Source organism: Neltuma alba, unplaced genomic scaffold, assembly GCF_004799145.2.
Source record: "Neltuma alba isolate B1F8T4 unplaced genomic scaffold, ASM479914v2 tig00013375_pilon, whole genome shotgun sequence".
Lineage (NCBI taxonomy): Eukaryota > Viridiplantae > Streptophyta > Magnoliopsida > Fabales > Fabaceae > Neltuma > Neltuma alba.
This window is the reverse complement of record NW_021637637.1, coordinates 72,686-95,824: the sequence shown is the minus strand read 5'-3', so window position 1 is coordinate 95,824 and position 23,139 is coordinate 72,686. Positions and strand designations below refer to the sequence as shown.

The window sequence follows — 23,139 nt, the reverse complement described above, 5'->3', positions numbered from 1 at the left end:
TTTTTAAATTAAAAAAAACACATCGTCAATTTTGGAGTTGAACCATTTTTTATTCATAATATATTACTATCCTTAATAAAAGAGTTAGTTAAAAATTTAATTTAGTGTTAAATATAAGACCTCAATTTACAAAAATTTAATTTAGTCTTAAATATAAGACCTCAATTTACTTTTTCTCTCTTTTTTTTAAAAATATCTCTATTGATTATAAAGAGTTCGCATCAAGAATAATTCTAATCATCCAATACATATTATTGAAAAGGATAATATCAACACATATTTATAACAATTAACCAATTTAACTAATTTTTCTAATCTCTCCAAATTCATTATTTAGCCTTTTTTTTTGGACAAAAAATTTAGCTCTTGGATTAAACATAGAGGTAATAAAATTTTACTCATCTAAAAATTTGGGAAGTAGAGGAAAATCAATGGAAGGTTAGAGAGAAGTTGGAGTTTCTTGCTCTGCAATGCAACTATAGTACATAGATCGCAACCGTGATTTTTCACTAAGAATGTGGTGCGTCAAAGAGTTCAATCATTTGCATTTTGCACAACGTTTATGAAGACTCTTAAAGTCAAAGTCTGCGCTTCTGAATCACCCAACATGCTTTTACCTTCCCAACGTGATCTTGTCCAAAAATTCCAGGTTCATTTCTCTGTTGCTCGGCTTCTTCATTCCCGTCCAGAATGCCCAAGCTTTATAAACATCTTTGCCCTCTTGAGAGGCCCCATTTCTCGATTTCATCTTCTTCAAGTTCATGCTCGCATCTATCAACTAGGAGCCCATCAAAACGATTGGGTCGCTACGCGTCTCATTGGTCGTTACCCATCTTATGTATCTCTCCGGATTTTTCATCAACTTCAGAATCCTAACATCTTCCCTTTCAATGCCATTATCAGAGTCCTCGCTGATGAGGGTCAATCCTCTCACGCATTCTCTGCGTTCAAGAATCTCAAACGACGATCTCTTTTGCCTAATGATTTCACCTTTTCTTTCCTCCTCAAGGCATGCTTCTCGTCCGCAGATGCCCGTATCGTTGAGCAAGTTCATTCTCAAATTCAGAAGATGGGTTTGCTTAATAATTTATTTGTTAGTAATGGATTGGTCTCAGTCTACGCCAAAGGGTTTCATGATTTGGTCTCTGCACTTAAAGTGTTTGATGAAATTCCTGACATAACAGTGGTTAGCTGTTGGACTTCGTTGGCCAAAGGTTATGCTGAATCGGGTAAGAGTGAAGACGTTTTGAATCTTTTCCGGGTGATGATTGAGCAAAATATACATCCAGAAAATGATACCATGGTCAGTGTGTTGTCAGCATGTTCTAACTTTGCTACACCAACTATTCAGAAATGGGTTGCCATTCTTTCGGAACTTGTTGATAACACTGACCCTGAAGAAATTTGCCGTGACTCCATTAATACAGTCCTCATATATCTTCATGGAAAATGGGGAATGATTGAGACGAGCAGAGACAGATTTGATCAGGTTTCTTCTAAGGGTAAAAGAAGTGTGCTTCCTTGGAATGCTATGATAAATGCGTATGTTCAGAATGGTTTACCTTTGGAGGGTTTAACTCTTTTCCGCACGATGGTGGAAGATCAAATAACTGAACCTAACCACGTTACCATGGTTAGCGTTCTTTCAGCTTGTGCTCAAATTGGTGATTTGGATCTGGGTGTGCGGGTTCATGAATACATGATGTCCAACGGACGAAAGGGTATTATTGGATCAAACCGAATACTTGCTACAGCATTACTTGATATGTATTCTAAATGTGGGAGTTTAGATAGGGCAAAGGAAGTTTTTGAACATGCAGAATCCAAAGACGTTGTCTTGTTCAATGCTATGATCATGGGTCTTGCAGTAAACAGTGAGGGAGAGAATGCCTTGAGGCTCTTCTACAAAATGTTTGAATTTGGCATAAAACCTAATGCTGGAACATTTCTTGGGGTTTTGTGCGCATGCAGCCACTCTGGATTGTTAGAGAGAGGACGTCAAATATTCAGGGACATGAATATGACCTTTAAGATTTCTCCTAACTCAGAACATTATGCTTGTTATATTGATCTCCTTGCAAGAGGGAACATGCTAGAAGAAGCTTTGGAAGTTGTAACATCCATGCCTTTCAAGCCTAACAATTTTGTATGGGGTGCACTGCTTGGAGGTTGCTTGCTCCATTCCAGAGTTGAATTGGCTCAAGAGGTTTCCATGAAGCTTGTGGAGGCTGACCCGAGTAATTCTGCAGGCTATGTAATGTTGGCTAATGCTTTTGCCTCGAATCACCATTGGAGTGATGTATCAGCATTAAGGACGGAAATGAGAGAGAAAGAGATAAAGAAGCAACCAGGATATAGCTGGATTAGCTTGGATGGAGTTGTTCATGAGTTTCTTGTTGGGTGTTTGTCACATCCTCAAATTGAGGACATATATAATACATTGGCCATCTTGGTGAAACATCTGAGAGTACCAGGCCTGTCTGTCGGTAGAAATGCTGTGACTAGAGATTGCTGGGAGACAGCATCTGAGTAATTTTTTTCTTTCTTTCTTTCTCCTTTTTTTTTTGGGTTATAGAACAACAAAATCTTAAAAATAGACAATTAAAGCAAAAAAAGAAGAAGCAAGGAATGGGCTTAAAATTGAATTTTGGCAACATACTCACTATGGCCATATGAGATGTAAATCTTTGCCAAAGCTCGCGGGTTATCGGGTGAGTGATTATCGTTGTTTTAATGGTTCTCCTTTGTCGACGGACAGTCACACGTTGCTGAATCTAGCACACCAACGCCAACCTACCCTATAATTTTTCCAATCGGCATGTACGGATCATGCTATAGGTTTCTGAAACCTGTAAATGCCCCCCCCCCAAAAAAAAAAAATACAGTACTCTGATCGTGGTTAGTTCTGAATATTTGAAGATTAGATTGATCGCTGGCTCAATAAAATTTTTGGTTCGTAGTCGTTAATTCAAATACAGTTGAGCTTGATATAATATATATTGATTAGCATAATTCTAATTTCTAACAATATTGTCTAAATATTTGGCCATGGCATTTTCAGGTGTCTCCAAATGCTCAAGTTTGAACCTTGAGCCATGAGTTGTTTTAAAAAGGTTTTTGAGTGAAAACCAAACTATAGTTTTAGAAGTGATTTTATGGTATACAAAATAAATATGTGAAGAATTTTGTCTCGACTTACATAAAAATACTTTTTAAAAAAACACTTTCAGAGGAAACCAAACAATCCCAAGAAGTCTTGGAAAATCAATTGAATCCAGGTGAGGGCACGTATCTATTGCTATATATTACTACCTTCGGTCCTTAATATAAAATCTTATTTGATTTTTATCTTGATTCTAAATATAAGATCTTAATCCAATTTGTCTCTTATATTTATACATTTTTTCCAAGATAATTCTAATAATAGTAGTTCTAGCCAATATACTTAATTAACAAGAATATTTTTAAAAAAGACAATATTTATTTAATTCAAATAATTAACTTAACTTATTTTTTTTAATCTTCTCAAATTAGTCAACTAACTCTTATATTGAGAATTAAAGTAGTATTAAACATTTGCATTGGTATAAAGTAGTATTAAACATTTGCATTGGTAAAGACCAAAGAGACCGATTAGTATGAAGTTCAGCTTATACATCTAAAATTATTAACCCATCTCAATTTTTAACTGAAGCTGATTGATTCTTAAACACTCGAAGTGCACAAAGAATAGCCGATTAACCGAAAGTCAAATTACCAATTTTTCTAGTTCGACCGATTAAAGATCAGATCATTAAATGTGTCACAATAATTATCCTGTCGTTCTGACACGCCACACATGAAATGGAACCAAAACCACCTCCCGACATTGGCGTCGCTGACTCTGAGTATCGGACTATTCACCCAGACAGGGCAACTTTCACTAGGTTTTATCAGACACATGTAGAAATAACATCTACTGTAGCTTTAATTCTTCAGGTTAAGTAAATTCCAAATAACAAAGTGTACAGAAGAAGAGCATAAAATAGAATTAATTGGAGTATCTTTACAGATGTGAATATTAAAATAATTGCAGAAAGTTTCACCACAACCAAAATTAAAAAGGATTCACAAAACTAGAAATTTATTCATAATTTTATTAACCCTTTATTACTGGATCAAGATCATAAATGACAGTTTGATGTTAAGACATCACGTCTACATCCTGTACCTCGGTCTGCCGCAGTCTCAGAATTTCCAAAATCCATGATGTATTCAACCTGGCGACAATAGTTCCGCTTCGTTTCCCCAAAGGTCCAGCAACAAGAGCAGATGCACGAAGTGGCAATTTAGCAGAAAAATAAGATAGGATTACTCTAGCTCCAAGCAGAAACAACACGGCACTTGCTTCCATGCTCTAACCTCTTGATGTTGAAAAGATAGGTCGCAGAGAACCTCAACATGTCTATATACAGAAGGCACCAACGAAACTAGATCAGGATTCAAGCAATTAACTCACTTCCCGGTCAATCATTCTCAGCTATCATCACTCAGGGAGAGCAGTTCCATCAACTCCATCCTGTACTCAAGGCCTCTAAGATAGTGTCCCAACAGCATGCACCTACAAGGAGGAGGAGAAAAAGTAACCAAAAGTCAGTTTTGTTGAGAATATTAGCATCCGCAGGCACAGCACTGGAAAATTGCTTTTCGCCAAACACAAACAATCATCAGTAAGCTATTGTTTTGCCATTACGGTGAACTTTTAGACTACGGTATCCCCCTAACACCCCTTCCCCTCAAACCCCCCAAAAGAACTCTACTTGCTACCGACCCATTTTTCCCTCACCCTACCCCCTCCCCAGTCTCAAGAAAGCGAATGCAAATCACATTACACATTAAAGGTTTAGTTTCTTAAATGGTCAGGACATGCGTCAAGTTCCCAAAGATAGAAACTAAACAAAGTAACAATTTTTGTAAAGCTAACATCACTTCTCTGGTACTTGTTCCGGTATGATTACTAAAAATGTAGATATCCAGATAAATAAGGTACAAAGGTATAGCATATAACTAACCAAAAGAGCAGACGGGCCAGATAGTCCCGAGTTAATGAAATAACAGGCTGAAATTGTAGTGAAGCATTCTCAACAAATTCAGTACGATCCTCAATCCCACCATTTGCAGTTCCAGAAGTTGTGTTCTCGGACATTGTAGAAGCTTTTGAATGCATCTTCGGTGAAAGAGTAGCTAGAAGACCGTGGACAACAGAGTGGATGGTATTCTTAAGTTCAGAGGATGTCGATTCTGATAGCTCAGCTACCTGCTTAGGGCCAAATAGCATGAGTCACTGGCACAAATGAGAGGGGGGGGGGGGGGAATATATGCGAAGTGAAAACCTACTCATCCCACAAACCCCCCCCCCCCAAAAAAAAAAAAAAAGGCTGGAAACTTAGTTGAACAGGTTTGGACAAGTTCATAAAGCCGCACTCAAATGAGAAACACACAGAAGAGAGGACAATAAAAACATTAGCTACAAATGCATCCTAAGGTTTTTCATCACAATAATGAAGGAACAGAAGAAAATTTAAAAAAGAATAACTCGGAAAATCATGTGAACTTCCTTTTTTTCCTGAAAAAGTATTTTATCAAGAGAAAAGGACAAAGAAACTAGAGACACAAAGGGCAAGCATAAGATGTGCCAAAAGCAGAGAGCAATGTAACTGCTTTTTACCAGATACTAGATGCCACGCTACTCTTTCCTTAGGGTCATTCATAATCAAAATAGACAAACACAAGAATATGACAGCTGAGTAGGATTCTCAGCACTTGGTATCCAAATCTTGCAGAGCAATAAATGAACATAACAAGCAAGGATGACAAACCAGAGCCAGGAAAAATCACATAACACTAAACTATAGCAAGATACCATAACATATAAACATCACACAACATAAAAAAGATAAAACAAGGTCTAAGAGCAATGCCAGTTATGATTTTTTCTGAAGAAGACAAACCTGTTCAGGTTGAAGAGATCTCAAGTAATCCAGTAGATCATTTTTTTCTTCCCCAACAAACTGTTGCATCTGAAGAGCAGCATTCTTCCTCTTCACTTCGCTAAGTTCCTTTGAAAAAATTCCAATAAAACAAAACAAAAAAGACAATTAAAAGCCATATACCGCAATGATGGCCTTCTGGAATACAGGGAACATAATTGTAGATTGATCATAGCAAAGCACACAAACTAGAACAGATCCAAAATTAACAGCTGAGATCACGCATCATGATATTTGAGCATCAAGCATCTACGGGTGTCCAATATAAAACATATACCTCCCATCCTAATCATAAGATCTTATTTGTAATTCAATTTAGGACCGGAGGTAGTATTGCATTGACCAAATGATCCCCCACCCCAAGAAGTCTCCCACTAAACTCTTTATTCCTACATCCTTGAATTTAGGTGGCATACCTTTTTGATGGAAGACAAACGAGATTGCAAATCATAAATATACTGTTGAACTTCAGTGGACATTTCACCAAAGTTTTGAAATCCAACATTCCCAACTGTCTCTTCATCCAACTTATCAACTTCAGGAGACAAATCATTTCTTCTGCATAAGCCAATTACATCTAACCTGTCAAATATCAACCCATGTGCATTGAGCTCAGTACTTTCTGCCTTCGGGTTTTCTAAATCTCTTTCATGCATATCAAGGTTCTTCTCAAGACAAAATCTATATTCGGCATTCCGCAATGTATACCTGCATTTAAAGAGAAAATTTTTCCATAATGCTTCAAAATTAAAACTACACGAGGATTCATAGATCAACATAAGCATTTGCAAATGTATGTTCAAACAGGGGAAAAAAAAGCATAGAATAAAAAAAGAAAGGTTGGGCCAAGCCATACTACTCCCAAATGTAAGGATTATCCCCTAATATAGGAAAACCAGCCATTGAGCAGAGAAACCATTTACAAGATTCAACAGGGTATAATTTAGGTTAAAAAAAAAACATTTGGTCTCCAATTCTCCATACTTTTTGGGGTCACAGAATTTTTTTTTGGGGGGGGGGGGGGTTGTTTCAGCAATTGGAACTAGATATTGAACTTACCCCGTGATTATTGAAGAAATTAATAATCTGGAAAGGGGTTCCCACAAGGCTTCAATGACAACTTGAAATTGATCAGATGGAAGCAAACCCAACATGCTAGATATAGTCCTTTTCATGGCATCCACTGTAGTTGGTGGTACATCTTTCTGGATATGGCTTACATCCAGAGGTTCTATCTCATGTATCAACTCTAAGAGAACAGATTTCTGAAATAAGAAGAAAACCATTATGCATCTCATATGTGAAACACAACCAGCACAACATCTAACCAGCAATTCTCCATCCTATGGAAGGAATATTTCAAAAAAAGCCTGCTCTGCAGTTTCTTCCAAATAAGCAATAAAAGATTTGTCTCCTAGACCATCATTTTGAAAGCGGGCACATGTCAATATAAAACATAATACCTTCTATTGTTAAAAATGAGATAAATCCAAGCCATCGAGTAAAAAGAAAATAACAAAGAATATGGTAATTAACTGAAAATTTATGAAACGAGGTCGCTTAGTCTATTATTCGCAACAGGTTCAGAGTTACACAATAGCATGAACCCATCACTAATCATATTTTCTTCAAAACATGTTCTTCTAGTATATGAAAAAGTTCATGCCATCATACTGTAAGTGATAAAGTTATCATCTATACCTTGTCACCAGTTCTACCGTAGTTAGTATACAATTCCATTCAAATCTTGCTAAATGGATTACTTAACTAACAACAACTAACACAGATAAGCAAAACCTAAAAATGCTATTGTAACTAAGCGTAATACGATGCTGTTCTACTAAGTTAAAAGCAAATTTGATTAAGTAACGCATTTGGATTGCTCTGAATTGAATGAAAGACCATGCCAGCTCCAAGTGACTTCACACCATAACCAGAGTCAGCATACAAAGTAAAAAGTCTATTACTCAATATCTAAAATTTACAGTTAATTTCATACTCAGAAGAAGATAAAAGGACCCAATCAAAGGCACCAAGAAGAAATTAAAATTAGGTATGGCAACGTGGAGCTCCAGGAAAGAAAAAAAGACAGAAAAAGGGTTCAAGAAGTCCATTTGAATTACAGATCATACGAACAATTCAGAAGAAAGAACTAACCTTTGAAGATTTGGGTCTCAGCCTTTCGGAGCTGGAATCACCGAAAGATTGGGCCGACGAAGCAACAACAAGAAACGGGGTCCGAAATTTTCTAGGGTTCAAGTTAGAGCTCAAAGGAGAAATGCAGAAGAGCAGAGAGGAGCTAGATCGGGCACGTGACGGGATATGAGGAAGACGAGGAAGAGAAGCCGAGAGGAAGGAGGCAAGGGTTGCCATGAAAAACAACCACCACCACCAACCTTGGTCTCGCTTCCCCCAACTTACAGCCACAGAGGTAATCACGCCTCACCCAAAGGAAAGGCAAAGCCGGAAAAAGATCAACGGGCATAAACGACAAACAACCAAACGAATGGATGATGTCGTTTGAGGAACGTATTACTTAATAAATTAAAGCAGGAATTTAACCATTAATATCTATGTCAATTTTTTGTTTTGTCCATGAATATCTACGTCCATATAAAATTTAAAACGTATCTTAATTTTGGCACTATTTATCAAATATGTATCATCATTAATATTCGAGTAAAATCCAATGGCCTGTATATGTTTAATATCATTAACATTAATATAAAATCAATTAAATATAAAAAAAGCCCTATTTCCTTCTGAATTACGAACGAAGCAGCTCAATTTACGTAAATTTATGGGTATCTTTTAGGAAAAATCATAAAAAAAAAATCTTAAAAATTAAAAAATTACATTATTCATCAATTATTATCAAAAGCCATACTAATATTGTGATAAGTCCCTATTTACAAATTTTTATATTTTTAAAGTCTTTTTTTTTATTTTTCCTATCTTTTTTTTATTAATTAATATAGAATATGAAAATTTTAATAAATTACCTACTTATACATTATAAGATTTTTAAGTTCAGTATGATTTTAGCTTAAAGCGATTTTATATCTATAATCTTCTCAATATATATAAACAAATTAGCATCGATTGTTGCTAACTAATAGCCGTAAGTGGTGAAAAAAAAGTATTTAACTGAAAAAAAATTTACTTAATAATTACTATTAATTATTTAATAATGAATGTAGATGCTTTTAATCAAATAAAAATTATCAACAAAATTAAATAAATTTTTTTTTATGAATTTTACTGGTTAGAAGAACTAATATGTGTTTTTATACATAAAAAAAGTATTTGTAGGACTTCACACAAATAGAAACTATCCACCAATTTTTTTCTAAATATTTTACCCATGGTAGTTTTCTTTTATTAGAGTACTCATAGAATTTTTAAATTATTAATCAAAGAAGTTGAATAAAATGAAAAGTTTTTCGATTCAATTTTCAAATATTTACAAGAGTTTTGACAAGAAGAATCGAAAATGCAATAAAACTAACAAGTTATTTGTATATTTTCACATTTCATGACCTTAAAATTGATAAGGTTGATGTGAATAAGGGAGTGTTTGGATAGAAACAAAACCATGGTTTCAGAAGTGCTTTTACGGATTACAAAGTAAATATATGGATGAGGTTACCTCGTTTTGCGGAAAAGTGCTTCTGAAACCACGGTTTTGGAGCACCCAAACAAAGCCTAAGAAGCTCTGTCAAATAAACTATTTTATGTTGATGTATTTGTTGATGACGAGGTTGCATTATGGGTAAGACAAATATATAAATCTAATAACATGTATGATTGGATTTGATATCAGAGCTCTGATACCAAGTTACAATGTAAAATAATACTATTTTTTGTTCTTAATATAAAATTGTTGAATAATTTGTGAAAATTAAAAAAGCTGCTATATTATTTAATTATAATATATGTTACATGATTTCTCTAAAATATTTATATGTATCGTTAGTTTATATCAATTTACAAAAGAGGCAAATTGATTTGAAGAAAAATGATAAATATAAATATGGGTTAATTAATCTGGATGTCTTTATAGTTTCAACAAATTTTGAATCAGGTTATTATATTTTTTTTTAATTAAGTCCTTATACTTTCACCTATTTTTAATTAAGCCCTTGTATTTATTTTTCTTTTTATCAAATCCTTATAATTTCACTAAATTTCTAATTAGGTCCATGTAGTTTTAATTTTTATTAAGTAATTAAATATAAACTTAATTAAATAGATTAATACTGAAATATAAAATATTGATAATGAAATTAAATTAAAAATTATATAATAAAAAATAAGTAATATAATTAATTAATTCAGGAAACTTTTTTAGAATAATTAATATTTTTTTTACTGGCAAAAAATAAAATTATTATAATACTTTATTATTTTTAAAATATTATTGTTTATAAACTAATATTAAATAATATATACTATTTTATGTTAATAGAATAGTATTATTAGAATTTATAAAATAAAGAATAAAAAATTCAGGGATTTAATTAAAAATAAGGTGAATTTATAAGGACTTGATAAAAAGAAAAATAAATACAAAGGCCTAATTAAAAATAGATAAAAGTAGAAGGACTTAATACAAATAAAAAAAAACTCTAGAGATCTAATTCAAAATTAGTTAAAACTATAAAGATTTACCAATTAATTATTCCTAATTTTAAACAAAACGCCTAGAGACGGGAAAAAGGGCTAAGCCTGTTTAGGCCCTGAAATTATAAGGGTCGGGTTTGATATTTTTCCCTTCAAATGAGAAATAAGCCCTGAAGGGTTGGTCCTGAAGGGCTGAGAACTTAAAAGGGCCGGCCTTTTTAAGCCATTTTATATTTTTTTTGTTTTTTAAATTTTTTATATAATTCTAATGTTATTAATTTTTTACATTGTTAATAATATTTCAAATATTTAGTTATCATTATCATTTTAAAATTAAATTTAGTGTTAGACAATAATTTAGCTAGTTAAATTTTTAAAAAATGGGTTAATTTGGATTTTAATAATGATTTGATTTATATTATATACGTTGATATTTTTAAACTATATATATTTGATAATAGAGTATTTTTATACTTATATAACTTGTGATTCTATAATTTGAATTAGAAATTCATGAGTTTTAACAACAATGTTTCTCACATTAAAGTAAAATAATAGCTAGATTGTAAAATTTAAAAGTAAAATTGCTATAAAGAAGAAAAATTTGATATTTTTGTTATAAAAGAAAAGCATACTTATGAAGAAGAGTAATTAATTATAGTGACGATGAAGTTTCAAAAGATTAATGATAGTGTTTATTTATTGCACAATTACGCTATAGATAACACTTTTGGATGTTATTATCTTGTTAATGAATGTTTTAGATATTCTTGGATGTTAATGGATATGTATATATGATGATATTTTATATTTATTTATATCTTTTTTTAATAATTTCATTGGTTTATTTTTATTTTTTTATAAAAAAATAGTATTTTTTCCTTAAACAGGTTAAAAGCCCGCAGGCCGGCCCTAAACCCTATAACTTAAAGACCGGACCTAATAAATTGGGGTATTTTTAAAATTTCAGCCCTGAAGGACCAGTCCTTTTAAGCCCGCAGTAATTCCCACCTCTACAAACGCCTCATAATGTGTCCATTTTCTTTTTCGGAACTGTGCCTCGTAATGTGTCCTTTTTTTTTTCTTTTTTTTTGCTACAGACAAAGTTTAGGTAATGTGTCCTTAGTTTGACTAACTTAACTCCATCAAGGCCTCTCCTACAATCACTTGGGCTGGCCCAATTAAAAAGTCCACTTCTTTATTCCATCAGACACTTGCCAAAATGGTTAGCCCAAGAAAATTGTTGGCCCAAATACAACTCCTACCAGAATGAAGCATAATTAATTATTTTCCCAAAATTGTATGAAAAATTATTTTCACCCAAAAAAAAAAAATAGCAACAACATAACGAAAATTTAAAAAAAAAAAAAGACAAGTGACCAAAATAAATTTTCTTAGATGAGCATGGACTTTATTATAAGTGAATCATCAATATCATCATGCACATCAATATACAAAAATGTATTGTTCACAAACCCCAAATATAACGACTCATTCTCAATTAAACTCCAAATAAAAAATACATGAAAAAAGAACATATACCTAGTTAAAATTAAAAATCAAATTTAACTCCAAACACCAACATATAATAACCTTAAAAATCGAGTTTCATGTCTCATAATTTTTTTCAAAGAAAAAAAGGTCCAAAACGAACTGAGAGGCATAAGTAGCAGAGGTGATGGTCAGGTTGGTTTTGGTACAGACCCAACAAAATGAAGCGTGTGCATGCAACGTGTCTGGAGAAGATATGTATAGTTAGCTCTATATATATATATATATATATATATTAATTGCTTGTAACGTTCATATATACATATAAACCTGCACAAGGCCAGCCACATAAAAGTTCATTGAACTTGAAAACTTCACCGACAAGACAATGGCCAACTTTGATCCTATTAAAAGCAGACAAATAGAATGAGTGGTTTTTGCCTTTGTCTCTGTTCTACGTAAGAACAAGGAGGCAATGAGGATAATATTAATTATGTGCCTTCCTCCTCTTTCTCTTTGTGTGCATCCTGGCCAACAATATCATCAGTTCAGTCGCCTAATCTTCTTCTGCTTCTGCATATTGCTTCCTCAGGATTAAATTCGTGGTTCAAATTTGTCTTCCTAAATGTATACATACATATATATATGTATAACATAGCTAAGGTAAAGTCTGATGAACGATTCGTTGCAGAAAAGTTTGGATAAGAAAGCTGCAGATTCTGCACATGGCATGTTTTCTTGTTTTCCAGACTTATCTCAAATATATGCTTTTCTCTTTTACAGGATAGCTATTTTATATATAGCTATTTTATTTCTACTTCTGTGTTAAAAGTGAAATTATATGAATATGACAGCGACAAAGAGTATTGGGAATTAGGATTGAGTTTTGTCATGTCAAGGAATCTTTTCCTTTTTTTTAATTGACAAGAATATTTATTAGGTAATTAACCACTAATAAAAAAGGATAAACCCTGGCTAGCTACACAGTCGTATCAGGTAGTTCACAGTAACATCAATGGATCGATCAACCCAATGACAAAAAAAGCACGTAATTTGGTGAGATATATATAAAACCTCAGAAGACAGAGACAAAAATAGTATAATGATGAACATGGGAACCCACAAACATTAATAAGCTGATTATCTGGTCGGCTAAATCTCAGGATAAACCCTAAGAAGCCCACGAGAAGATCAGGTTAGGGAAGCAAGAACATGCTAGGGTTGGACCAGAAAGTGCACTTTTAGGACCAAAGAGAAGAAAGACAGCGTTCACTTTTGGTCCATTATATTTAGTTGGGAAGGCATTGGACCGCAGGTCCCTCTTCACATTAAAACGGCTTTAAAAGCTTAGCCTAGGTCATCCATGGCTGGCAATATCACTACACACACACACACACACACACATGGCTGGAAGGAACAGCTGCAATCAAGTTCTACAGTAATTTTAGGGCATGAGAAAATATATCTGATGAAGAAAGGATTTATAAATTGATGATACTCCTACTCGGCTACTATATTAGATTAATCCCGCCGATCTTTTAAAGAGAAGACTGTCATATTTTATGATGATTCATATTTAATCCCTGAGACACCGAATCTGTGCTAATTAAGCATTCACACTAACTAACACATCGTGTTGCATTTGTAATAAATATTCGACATAATGTTTAAAAATTAATTATCTGTTCTTTAATTATCATATCAAACAATTTTATTAAAAAAGAAGAAGAAGAAGAAGATTCACCGCCATGCAAAAGCACTCGACCATTATGGAGATTCCTGTACTTTTTTCAGACTGTTTCAGATGTAATGATAAGAACAATGATGCTGTGTCGAGACCAGTAATTATCAATATATATAAACTATAAATTATATCTTCGTATAATTCTTTTTTTTTTCCTTTTGAAAACTGGGAATCAGAAAAATGAGCATGAGGAAGATGTGGATGAATATGATCCAATAAGAACAATATGTGGAATCCATGAACTTTGTACCCACAATTGTTCATAACCTAACCTAACTAGCAAGGTCTGGGGACGACATAATCCTTAATTAATTATATATATTGTCTGTTTGTTTCTCCAGAACAATCCTCAGTATTAATTCTCAAAATATCATTTGAAAGAGAGTCTTCTTCACATATCTCCATCCTTCCTTCTTGTCTGATACAACCCAAACTTGTCTGGCGGCCTCTTCTTTCATTAATAGCAACTTGGCCTTGATTATAGACTACTTCATCTACATCCAACATTAATTTCTGAAATATAAGATCTAGTTAGTTAATTTACAAAATTGAGAAAATTGTCTATGTGGATTATTTACTTTTACTATGTATATGAAAAACGGGGGTGTCATTTTCCTCATAAAATCAAAAGAGGGATTTAAATGTGGATGGCAAAAAAGTGAGGAAAAATTATGAAAAATAATCAGAGTAATGTTAAAGAAAATATTAAACAAGGATGACAAAGAAAATCATCAAGCCTAAAAGGCTAAAACAAATCCCTTAATTAGGTTTTATGTTTAAGATCAAATTGAGGGATAATTTTTCTAAAATTTTATGGTAGGCAAACCTTAACATCTGACAATAACATTCGATCATGAGAAGCTAATTACAGCTTTTAAAACCTTTTAACGTGGTTTTTGTCTGATGCTGCTCCTTTAATATATTTTTCTTATCTAAGTCATGATCTTTGTGTGGCACAAGAGAAAATCAATTCTTTCTAGCAAAAGAAGAATGCCTTTCCTAGAGGTACTTAATTTATTGGAGGAGATTAAGATTATTGATTATTAAACATGCAAACACGCAACACTTGATAAAAAAATCTTTGGCTTTTCATAATATGAGAACAAAAATCTTTGGCTTTTCATAATATTTTATTAAGAGGCCTACAGCTAGGGTTTAATTAATTAAATCGCTAAAAACAAATAAATAAGTGTTTGAACTGTCATTATTATTCAGCTACGGGTAAAAAGCAGAATATCTAGTGCGAAACATGTTTTTGCAAAAGGGGTCCACTATCCAAGTCACTTTTTCTACCTGGGTCAGTGTTATTTGAGAACCCCTGAAATAGTATTAACGATGAAGTTAATATAAGGAAACTAAGTAGTACCTTCCTCATCATATATGCATATTTATTAATTAATTATGGATTTTTAGTTTCAACTATGTAAATGATGGTGTCTTGAATAATTAATGCTTTATTTTCTTACTATTTTAATTACTAACATTAACCTAGCACATGTAGGTATTCATTTTGTCGTCGAATTTTGTTGATTGGATTCAAAGTTTAGACCTAAATGGGGGGCATGAAAATGAATTTAACATTAAAAATTGTAATTATAATTAGCACGAATTCAAAGGCTGATTGTTTTATTGACAAAGAGCTGGCAAAAGTCACTAAAAGAGGATCTATTTGGAAACGCACTTCAGTTAAGAAAAGAAAAATCTAACGACCACGTGCCTTGAATTGTTAATTTTTAGACAAACTTGAAATATTAAATTATATAAATTAAAGGAAATAAAATAGATAGAAAATATGACATTTAAACTTAACATAAATTCCATAATTATAGTATGATCTTTATTTTTATCAAAAATCCTTTTTTTCGAAAAGTTGGATGCCTTTTAAGCTCTTTTTTCAATTGTATATATTGTTTTATATATTTAATACCAATCTAAAAGAGTTAGTTGAAATAATTCAATTGAAAAATAATGAGAAAGTGCTGTTCAACTATTTGGAAGAGTAAGGGGTCCACGTTGTAACATCACTTTTTAAAGTGCATCAACATTGTGAGAAAGGGAGAGCATATAAGCCTTATCATGATATTAAAAATGAGGTATGTGAGAGGAGAAAGGTACGAAGATAAAGCATCGAAAACTCCGCTTTATTTTTTTAAGCGAAAACTCCACTTCTTAATATAGGAGACAGATAATTAATTTTTAGAAATTAAGAAAAGTAATAAAATGAATCATAAATTTAATGTACAAGATAAATTAAATTCTTATATTTATGTTCAAACATTAAAGTAAACCTTCTAATTAGCTTTCATATTTAAGATCAAAAGAACGGTGTTTACATATTTATATTATATTAATTAATGAACCCAATTATGTGTGCTTAATGCTTTTTTCTTTTTGTTACTAGATTGCCACACGCAACAGAGTTGTTAGACATTCATATTGTCCTCAAATTGGGTTGATTAAGTTCCAAGCTTTCCACTTAATGGGGGGCATGAAAATGAATTTCAATATAAAATATTGTAATTAATTAAGAATATGTAATCTAACAATTTCATCGTTTCTTTTTGTACATATCATCTAGGTTTTAATTAGAGGCAATTTTATTTTAGATATTATCAGGCGCTAAATGTAGGCATATCTTTTAGTGAAGATTTGAATCTTGGTTCATCATATTTATTAAAAGTTGCTATTAATATGTTATACTTCTTTTCAAACTTTCTAATTTGCCCTTGATTTATTTTAGTAATTAATATTATTTAGACTTCTAAAGTTAATGAAGACAATAATATGATTAAGAAATAATAATTAATTATGTTCTGAAATTTTGAAATGACAGGTATATATAAAAGCAAAAAAAATTCTTTAAAAAATGATAGTTAAGAAGAATCGGATGGGTTGATATCTAAGCATGCAACCTCATTTTAAACAAAAATAGTTTGTGATTGATTTATAAAGACAAGTGATTATATATCCATCAACTTGGTTGGCATAAAGCATTTACTTTAATTTTAAGATTCATGTGTCTAAGAGGGCATTTAGTTGGTATATAATGAAAAAGGTTTTTTTAGTGTAAAAAGAAAAAAAAAATGTCTCTATTATCCTGTAATATTTAATAGTAATGATATCTTATCATTTCGGTATTAAAAATGTAAAAATAATATTTTGAATAATTAATGAAATTGTGTGGTTAGAATATAGAAGGGGGGGAAAAGGAGAGATGGCTAATTAAGGAACCGAGAAAGTTTCCTATTTTATACTACCTTTAGTTCTTAATATAAAACCTCGTTTAATTTTTATTTTGGTTTTAAATATAAAACTCCAATCTACTTTGTCTATTATATTTATTTATTTTTTTGAAGTAGTCCTTGTAATAATAGTAGTTTTAACTAATAAATTTGATTAATAAAGATATTTTAAGAAGGACAATACTTATTTACTCCTCCGATCCTTAATATAGGACCCAATTATTAAGTTGGTTTTGGTCCTAAATATAAGACCAATTTCTTATATTTATCAATTTTCTCTAAATTGCCCCTATGGATACTCCCTTAACCATAATCAAGTAGAAGAGGAAGAAGGGGTATTAACAAAGATGATTATGATATTTTAGGAAAACAATGTCACATTTATTATAATTAACTAACTTACCTAACTTTTTTAATCTAATCAAATTAGTTAAATGGGTCTTATATTAAGGACCGGATGAATATTATAAATAACTAACTTAATTTATTTTTTTAATCTACTCAAATTAGCCAACTATATCTTATATTTAAAACTAGAGTTAGTATATATATTAGACCACACTACTTTGTTTCAACTATGTAAATTGTAGTGTTTCTTATTTCATAAATATATTACTTCGTCATAGGTGATGACATATAGAGTACTTTTTTTGCTTTTGTGGTAATACGACATATGGAGTACTTTGTTTCAACTACGTAAATTATAGTGTCCATCTTAAGTGCTTTGATTTCTTCCACTTGTAGCAATATTCCCATAACATAAAGTTGACGCGCGCATTAATTATTTATCATCTTACCGGCTTTTTTTTTTTGGGACCATGATTACCGGCTTAATTATTGAATTCAAAATTTTCAACCCAAATTGGGGGGCATCAAAATTAATTTAAGTAGGGGGGGGTTAGAATCAAGTCTGAGCTAATTGAGTCAATGAAATAACAAGAGATAAGATCAGCCCAATTTTATATTTTATTTATTTACTGAGATGATAAATAAAAGCAATATAAACATAAAAATAAAAAATAAACGACAAGTTTCTTATCGTCAAATAACTCATTACCTGAAAGCCACATTATATTGGGTTAGACTAATTTGGATTAAGTGGAATAAAATCATAAGAGTGGCTAGGTTGCTATTGCTAATTCAACTAACACCATTTCATTAATTGAGCTACGCGTTTATTAATAATAATAACTGACCATTATAAGAGAATATAGGAAATATATTTAACTATTTTGATATTTTTAGTATATATTAGCTTTTAATTTAAAAAAATTGAAAAGGTCAAACATGATAGTTTTTTTTTTTTTTTGGTAGAGCGGTCAAACATGATAGTTGATACTTGATACTCCCTTCAATCCTTATTATAAGATCATCTCTCATTATCTTTTATAAAGACAATTTATTTAATTTTTTTTCCGAACTAACTAAACAACTACCTCTAACGTTTAACTAGCTAAACAACATCATTTTTAATTATTGAATTATTAATTAATTATAACTGAGTTTCCCAAATCCATGTGAAGCTGTTAATAAGTAGAAGGTATAGCACATGAGCAGGGATATTTTAGAATGCCAGCTCAGTCTTCTTCTTCTTTTTTTTAATGCGAATAGATAATTATTTCATTTCAAATAAAAAAACAGGAAGGGGTTTCCATTTCTATTCCCATATCAATCAAACAATACATCGATCAAGGTAATAAAGCTTGGGTTGAGGAATGGAAGTTGGATATATATAGCAATTTATTGGAATATAAGCAACTCTATATCTCTTGAAAAGGAGCGACTTCTGAATTACTCCAACCTATTGAATATAATTAGCAAGGTTGGCAAAGTGCGTGTGCGTGTGTAAAACTTTCTGCTGAATAGCAGCTTCAGAAACAAAAATTGGCAAATCATAGTTACCACTTACCACTCCAATCCTATATGTAAATTATTTTCAGCGTATTTCATGAAAATCATAAAAAAATCAAAAGCCATTAACTCTATCTGAAAATTTAGTAAGTTCCCAACTTCGCCCCTAATTAATTAAGCGTGCAAACTTTAAGAATTAAATAACATGCACCAATATTTAATGAGGGGTAAAAGAAAAAACTAATTAATGATAAAATTAGCAACATACTCCTCTGGTCCTATTTATAATGCAGAGAGAAAAGATATTTTTTGATCCTATTTATAACGTACTGAGAGAAATTTTTTGTATGACTATACAGTTTTTTACCCTCCATTTATTATTCTAATGACTTTATTTACAAGTACATGAGATATAGTGTATATCAAATATGGCTAAAATTGAAAAGTTGTTAAATTTTATATTAGAGTTAATGAAGTTTAAAGTTTTTTTTGTTCTATGAAACATGTTGGAAACGACTTACTACCTCCGGTCCTAATTATAAGACCCAGTTGACTTATTTGAGGAGATTAAGGAAGTACGTTATGTTAGTTATTTGTAATAAATAAGTGTTGTCATACCTAAAATATCCTTGCTAATTAAGTGTATTGGCAAGAACTATTATTATTAGAAGGACTATCTTGGAAAAAAATGCATAAATATAAGAGACAAAATGGATTGGGGTCTTATAATTAGGACCAAACAAAAGTCAAACGGGGTCTATATTAAGGACCAGAGGTAGTATAATAGAATGAGAAAAGTACTTTATTGTTAGTAACACTTTGTTCCAATTATAACCACCCATAGAAAAAAATTTTGTTCCTAAATATAAATTACTTGCATGGCAATTAATGTGTTTTTTGCTCAATTTACTCATGTTAACTTAATTAATAAATACAAAGAGAAATGATGAAGTAAATATGTGAGCATACTTTATAAAAGGAATCAGAGTAGTATTGATGGTTTGTTGTAAGCGTTGTAGTAATTAATAATAATAATAATGCATTGGATTCACTGAACTTGTTTGCCACGGGAAACTACTATTGAGTTCCATTACATTCCTTCATAATCATTACAGGGAGGGAACATTTCATACACTGAACAATTCCACTCTCTACTACACATAATTAGAAAAAGTCACAAGTTAATTGAACCCAACTTACATAACCCCATCATCTTGTACCTTTCCACAGGCCCTATTTTAAAATGGGGGAAAAAAATCTACCCTTGACTTTTATGATAAAAAAAAATTAAAATCGAATAAAACTGGGTCAGTGTTGTTCCTCATGCACTTCCCAAAAATCACCTTCTCCTTTCTGGAGTCCAACGTGGCAGGGAGGGGCTAAAATGCGCCGACACCACCCTCGAATCTAAGAGCTCCATGATTGGAGTGAAGTTCACACACCGTGGCACCTTATACTGGTTGATAGACGCTCCTCTTGAGATCGCGTAATCCATCAGTTCCTCAAACGTACCGTTTCGTACTACCCGAATTTCCAAAGGCCCGATTGAATTATCCGCCACCCGACCCTGTCTGTAAACCGAGTTCAGTGATTCCTCCATTTCCAAACAGCACCGGTTCAGAACCTCCTCGCTCGGCGGGTTCGACGGGTCCTTCATCAGGAGCTCCCAGTATATCACGTAGTGACCCGGTATCGTCTTCGTGTCGGCGTAGCTTGTGTATTCAACCACGCTGGTGTTGAACTCCGCCAGCAGCCTGGATGCGTTCTCGACGGCGTTCTGTAACTCCGCCTCATCGGTCTTGTCGGAGTCAATGCTGAGCAGCACGTTTTTCCTCCTTACGAAGTGGAATTGCGGGGCGGAGTTGTGGAACCCGGTGACCCGGAGAATGTCCCCCACCCGGTACCTGTATAGTCCGGCATAGGTTGTGATTACGAGTTCGTATTCTTTGCCAACTTCGACGTCCACAAGGTCAAGGAGTTTCGCAGGAGATTCTCCGGTTCCGTGCTCCATGAATTCGAAGTAGGCCATGTTTGGCATTATGGTGTAAGAGACCTCAGATGGCTTGCACATCGGGTTGAGATTGAGTCCGAAATAACACTCCGACGAAGCGTACATGGTGCAAGCAAGTGGTAAGCCGCCGCCGTAGTAATTGAGAGTGGGGATATACTGAGCCATCGCGCCAGTTACGATCACGTCTAGGTATTTCGTGTTTGGCCAAATCCTTGTGATGATCCCCTCCCAATTTTCCTTGCAACATTCCTGGGAAACAAAGCAGGCCAATTCCTGGTCGGGTTTGAGCACCGTGGCCATGTACTCTCTTATGGCCGGATCGGTGATTTTTGGGTTCAAAGTTCCCGTTCGGATGTCGTGGGAGAGTTGAGACCAATGAAGTTGCAGGAACCGAATTGCACGGAGGAGACCGGAGGCGAAGACGGCTCCAAGACGGAGGACTTGGTTGCGCTCTATGAGGCCACAGAGCATCTGGGTGTACATGCTCTGGAACGAATCGGGGCAAAGGATGGCTTCATTGGGGCTGGTGTAGACATTGTAGGGGTCGAAGGGTCGGGTCTTGAAATGGTCACTCTTGTAGTAGCTGGTGAGAACGGGTCGGGCGACGAGCCCACCGGGAGTCCTTGTTTCGGACTTGACGAACAAGAAGTATAATCCCTTGCCTTTGTCCAAACCCGGTACATAACTGTTCCATTGAGAAAAAACGCGTTTGGGTTAGTTAATGCCAATTTTAGTGCGAAAAGATAGAAGCACATGTGCTGTTGAATATATAATTTTCTTTTAGGATATTCAACTCTGAGTTCTTCGAGAAGCAACTCACAGGTTCATAACTGGCATGAGAAGGCTGTATAGAAGCTGCCGACGATCCTGCTCTTCCTTAATTGTAGGCATGAGTTTTCTTTCACCAGCCGAAGTTCCAGAGCTGAAATTTCCCAATAATTATAATTAAAAAAAAATCAGAATCACGGTTTTTCAAATTATGAAATTAGCGAATTCACGATTCGAATGGGACGAACCTTGTTAAGAACTCGGAGATTGGGTGAGCAGATAGGATAGCAGAGCGATCGCCATTGGCAATTCGCTGGATTTCAGGCTGGACGTCCTCGTAGGTGATGACGGGCAGCTTGGACTTGAAGGCGGTGCGATCGGTGGCGCCGCCGAGTTTGAAGCGTTTCAGGTACTCAGTGTTGGCGTTCCGAGTCAATATCTCGGCCAACACCTTCTCCTGGACGGCATCGGCGTTTCGAGTGGTTTCCTCGATGAATTGCAGCGCCTTAGCATCCTTCTCGCAAGCAGGTGGACCCAGCGGGGATGAGAGTGCAGAATCCACAGCCATGTTGTTTTTACAAGTAAGTATTGGAAATGGATGAAGTGAAGATTCAGAGAGAGAAACAGAGAAGAAGGAAAGGATTAGAGAGAGAGAGAGAGAGACGATGAAGATGAAAGGCAGGGGAGGAGAAAAGAGGCCGGGGGTAGCGAGGACGGAGGAGTGGGGTTAGAATTTATACAGAGGAGAGGAAGGGGGGAGTGCCACGTCAGTGGGGTGGGACCCAGGAGTGGGGGCCAAAACCTTGAGGAATGGGGTGGGGCAAGTCTGGGGAGGTTATAATAAATTTGCATTTATTTGGGGGGTGGAAATGAAAGAAAAGGGGAGAAAGGGGAGTGTAGGGGAAGGAGGGGACAGAGTGGGGGCCACAGCACGAAGAGGAAGGCAGAAAAGAGGGAGGCATGTGGGGTTAGGGGAGAAAGCCATGTCAGCAAGAGCACGTTTATTAATTTAGGTATTAGAGGGTAACAGTAATACGCGTAGCCCAACCACACGGCCCGTTTCTGGTAAAATTGTTGGACTTGGATAGTGATGTCTTGCAGCCGTACCGGCCATTTCCCTCCTCATGTAATACTTCGGTCTTATATAGATGTTTGCCGTTCTAAATATAAAATTTTTTTTATAATATAAATTATATTATAAAAGAGATTTTATACTTAGAATCAGAAGAGTATAAAATTTTGTTTGTAATGCAAATTGTATTATAAATTAAACTAGATTTTATATTTAATATTGCAGGTAATATATAAATTTTATGTGCACGGAGTGTGAAAATAATTTTTCATAATATAAATTAAAAGCCTTATAAAATATTAGTGTAT

General features: G+C 33.7%; 3 protein-coding genes across 3 annotated transcripts; 1 reads left to right on the top strand and 2 right to left on the bottom strand.

The window, feature by feature from the left end:
* The first annotated feature begins 638 nt into the window (after positions 1 to 638).
* LOC114736849 (pentatricopeptide repeat-containing protein At2g29760, chloroplastic-like) lies at positions 639 to 2,544 on the top strand. The gene has a single exon (XM_028924734.1). The coding sequence runs from the start codon at positions 1,070 to 1,072 to the stop codon at positions 2,531 to 2,533; it is 1,464 nt and encodes a 487-aa protein (XP_028780567.1). The 5' UTR covers positions 639 to 1,069; the 3' UTR covers positions 2,534 to 2,544.
* A 1,548-nt stretch (positions 2,545 to 4,092) lies between these two features.
* On the bottom strand, positions 4,093 to 8,488 carry LOC114736848 (uncharacterized). Its single transcript, XM_028924733.1, has 6 exons — positions 8,187 to 8,488; positions 7,089 to 7,294; positions 6,446 to 6,737; positions 5,991 to 6,098; positions 5,052 to 5,296; positions 4,093 to 4,600 (listed from the first exon to the last, which is right to left on the bottom strand). Exons 1-6 carry the CDS (start codon positions 8,400 to 8,402, stop codon positions 4,516 to 4,518), a joined length of 1,152 nt encoding a protein of 383 aa, XP_028780566.1. The 5' UTR covers positions 8,403 to 8,488; the 3' UTR covers positions 4,093 to 4,515.
* Positions 8,489 to 20,049: 11,561 nt separating this feature from the next.
* Positions 20,050 to 22,408, bottom strand: LOC114736847 (probable indole-3-acetic acid-amido synthetase GH3.1). The gene is made up of 3 exons (XM_028924732.1): positions 22,008 to 22,408; positions 21,812 to 21,913; positions 20,050 to 21,676 (listed from the first exon to the last, which is right to left on the bottom strand). The coding sequence occupies exons 1-3, from the start codon at positions 22,325 to 22,327 to the stop codon at positions 20,320 to 20,322; spliced, it is 1,779 nt and encodes a 592-aa protein (XP_028780565.1). The 5' UTR covers positions 22,328 to 22,408; the 3' UTR covers positions 20,050 to 20,319.
* Positions 22,409 to 23,139: the final 731 nt, after the last annotated feature.